General features: G+C 38.5%; 1 protein-coding gene across 1 annotated transcript in view; it reads right to left on the bottom strand.

The window, feature by feature from the left end:
• Positions 2548-3374, bottom strand: part of LOC109825849 (epidermal growth factor receptor substrate 15-like 1) — an 18539-nt gene continuing 17712 nt past the window's right edge. Inside the window, exon 12 of the mRNA XM_020392753.1 lies at positions 2548-3330. Within this exon, the coding sequence (XP_020248342.1) occupies positions 2929-3330 (402 nt within the window). The 3' untranslated portion in view covers positions 2548-2928. The remainder of the gene's footprint in view (positions 3331-3374) is intronic.

Here is a 3374-nt window from a genome sequence, read left to right as displayed (position 1 = left end):
TACAGGATCGTTGTTTGGATCACTGCTTGCGTGGGATCTTTGCCTATGCCGGGAGCGCTTTGACTCGTGGACCACCAAATCATAGATTCTGATTGAATCGTGAGGGGTTTAGTGATTCTTCCTTCATTTATTGAAGTGAGAATTTGAAACGAAGATCTTATCAAAGTAAGACGATCGTTCTTCTTAAGATCAAGTCAAAGCTCGAATATCAAGAAATTGCCAGAAGCTCAAGTACTCTGCTCTGTTTGCTCCAAAATGCTCCGCCTTCCTTTATTTCGTGTCTAGGGAGGTATTTATAGGGGTAGCAGTGCATAACAGTGGAAATGGGGGCGAGATAACTGACCAAACAACTGTTCTTTGGCCGCGTCAGTCCATGCTGCCGCGGCTATTGGCGCGACAGTATGGACTGCCGCGGCCAAAGGAGCGGTTACCACCACGTTTCATCGTGCTTGAAACTGTTCTCTCATGACATTTAACCACCTTTTTCGTGGTTTAACTGCTTGTCCACGTCAGCACACGTTCTATTTCTGATATGCCGTCACGTGGGCTTCAAATAATCATCGTATAACTGCATTGTAACCGCCACAGCACCCCCTATAATAGCCGTGGCACCATGGGCTGTCGCGCCTTAGCCGCGGCACCATGGGTTGTCGTGCCTCAGCCGCGCCGCCATGTACTGCCTGTTGGTGTGTACATTGGATGTCTGTAAGCATTTTTTGACGCCTACACAACTTACCTTATATAAGTGATAAAAAGGACAGTTTTAAGTGCAATTTAGTCTTCTTCTTTTTTTTTTGGGCCCCTCATTTTGTCTTCAACAAACAGAACCGGTCAAATCCCTTGTCCGAGTTGACGGCCAACCCCAGGGTTTTACCCACTTGCACGGTAGGCGATACAAGCAACTGGTGCTACGAAAGTTCGGTGTTCATTGTCAGCGCTAAAACAGAAACGCACGCAAATCCTGACCGCAAATTGCTACGTCAACTATTTTCTAAACTTTAAAAATATCAGAAAACCCCCTTATATTTAGCGGTTATCAAAAAACCCCTTTAACTTCAAGATTTCTTTATAATAAACTCCCTATGAGAGTGAACCCCAATTAATTGAGAGTAACATGTTGAAATCTTCAAGTTAAAAGGGGTTTTCTAATAATCATCCAAAGTTAAGGGATGTTTTCCAATATTTACCCAATCTCTTTTTTATCGATGCCGTAAAGAATTTGGGCTATAGAAACCGGGGAGATAACTTTTTTCAATAATACACTTAATCGTTTTTTCAATAAATACGCCTGTAATATCAAAGGATTGTTATTTGTTCCCACAACTAAATATTGTCTCCCCCTCGCATTGCAGTCGTCTTCAATTTCTATTCAAGGCAAATCACAGTCATCCATTGAATGATTGGTGGGAATGATAGTGATGGGGGCGCGCCGCATATATATATTATATATATATATATATGATATATATAATATATATATATATATATTATATATATATATATATATATACTATATAGAATATGGGTATGCTTGGTCGAAGCATAAATTTTGTGCTTGGTAGTGCATGTGTCAATCCCCATCACTCATGTACCCATGTAGAATGTGGTCGGCACATTTTGAATGATGGGGGAATGTGAGCGACCTCACTACAAGCACACTTTTTTGTGCTTGGTACAAGCATACATATTTCTCTATATATACTAAACAAAGAAGCGAAATATGGGTATGCGCTTGGTACCAAGCAAAAATTTGTGGGGCTTGGTAGGTGATGTGTCACATCCTCATCACATCACCACGGCCATGTAAATTTGTTTCACATTTGAATGAGTGGAGGGGATTTGACACCCACTCACCTCACTACCAAAAGCACAACTTTTTGTGCTTGGTACCCAAGGATACCCATATTGCGCCTGCTCTTCTCTCTTCTCTCTCTCTATATATATATATATATATATATATATATATATATATATATATATATATAATATATATATTATATAGAGAGAGAGAGAGAGCATATGGTGTATGGCACTTGGTACAATCACAAAGTATGTGCTTGGTAGTAGGGTCAACATAACGATACAAATCAAATATCAAATATGATACTACATTCAGCATGGATAGTGAGTGGATGAGATGTGACAACAGTCGGCTACTAAACACAAAATATTGTGTTATGTATACAACATACCCCATTTTTCTCATATATATATATATAATATATATATATATATATAATATATATATATATATATATATATATATATATATATTATATATATAAATCCTCTCGGATCATCAACATTGTCCATGCTGCATTATGTATTAATAGAATAGTCTCAGAAAATGATGTATAAGCTTACAAAGAGCAAATAATTTCGATGCGATTTGCAGAGCTTTCAGGCATACACAGCACCAAGTCAAGATACTACATTATAACTCCGGATACAATTTTTGTTAAGTATCGCAATACACTACAACTGCTAGAACCGGAGAGTTTACAGTAAATCACTGCCATAACGACACAAAAGAAACTCGCGAACTGGAGAACTCTCGCTATTTTGCAAAGTACTCTCAAGTTGGTACACACTAGAGACCAATAATTCAATTCAAACAAGTGCAAATTACAAAATTGTACAATCAAATGCTTACAAACCGATAACTCATCAAATATACACCAACCAACATCAATATATCTTCTCTGTAGCACACACCATTATTAATTTTCTGAGCAAAAATCACAACTCAATCTTCTTTCCATGCTCAAGTCATAAAATAATAACACACAACATAAAAGAATTTCCAGTAGTTGATGCCGAATGAGATCTACAGATGGAAAGACAGAAATTTCAACTTTTGTCCTCGACAATAGTAACCCCAAAAGCAACCCGTATCTTGGCATAAATGTAGCAAATAGATTTCACCATTTAGAAAGCACTCCAGCTATCAGTCTCTTTTCTTGGAGTATGGCTTTCGGTAGACTTGAATGGTCCAGTTGAGCCAAAAGGGTCTCCATCATCAAAAGAATAACCAGTACTGCGATCATAATCACTTGTACTTCGGATCGAATCGAACCTTGAAAGGCTCTCTCGTTGTTGGAATAATCCACTATCGTGCATATTGAAGGAATCAAATCGGCTTGAAGCGTCGAAGGAGTGGTTGGTTGATCTGTCATTAAAACTAGGAGGGGAGGCAGAATTGAAAAGAGGAGAGCTCGGAACAGAATCCGCGAAGATTGAGTTTCTCTTTTCTTTTCCAAAGTCACTGCTAGCACTTGGTGAGTCTACTTTGATTGGGTTTAGACCAAAATCTCCGGATCCAAAGGCGTCCTGTAAATAAGATAAAGGCACCTAACTATTGAGACACGCTATCA

Source organism: Asparagus officinalis, chromosome 10, assembly GCF_001876935.1.
Source record: "Asparagus officinalis chromosome 10, Aspof.V1, whole genome shotgun sequence".
NCBI lineage: Eukaryota > Viridiplantae > Streptophyta > Magnoliopsida > Asparagales > Asparagaceae > Asparagus > Asparagus officinalis.
The sequence above is the reverse complement of the archived record's forward strand: the minus strand, read 5'-3'. Positions and strand labels throughout refer to the sequence as shown.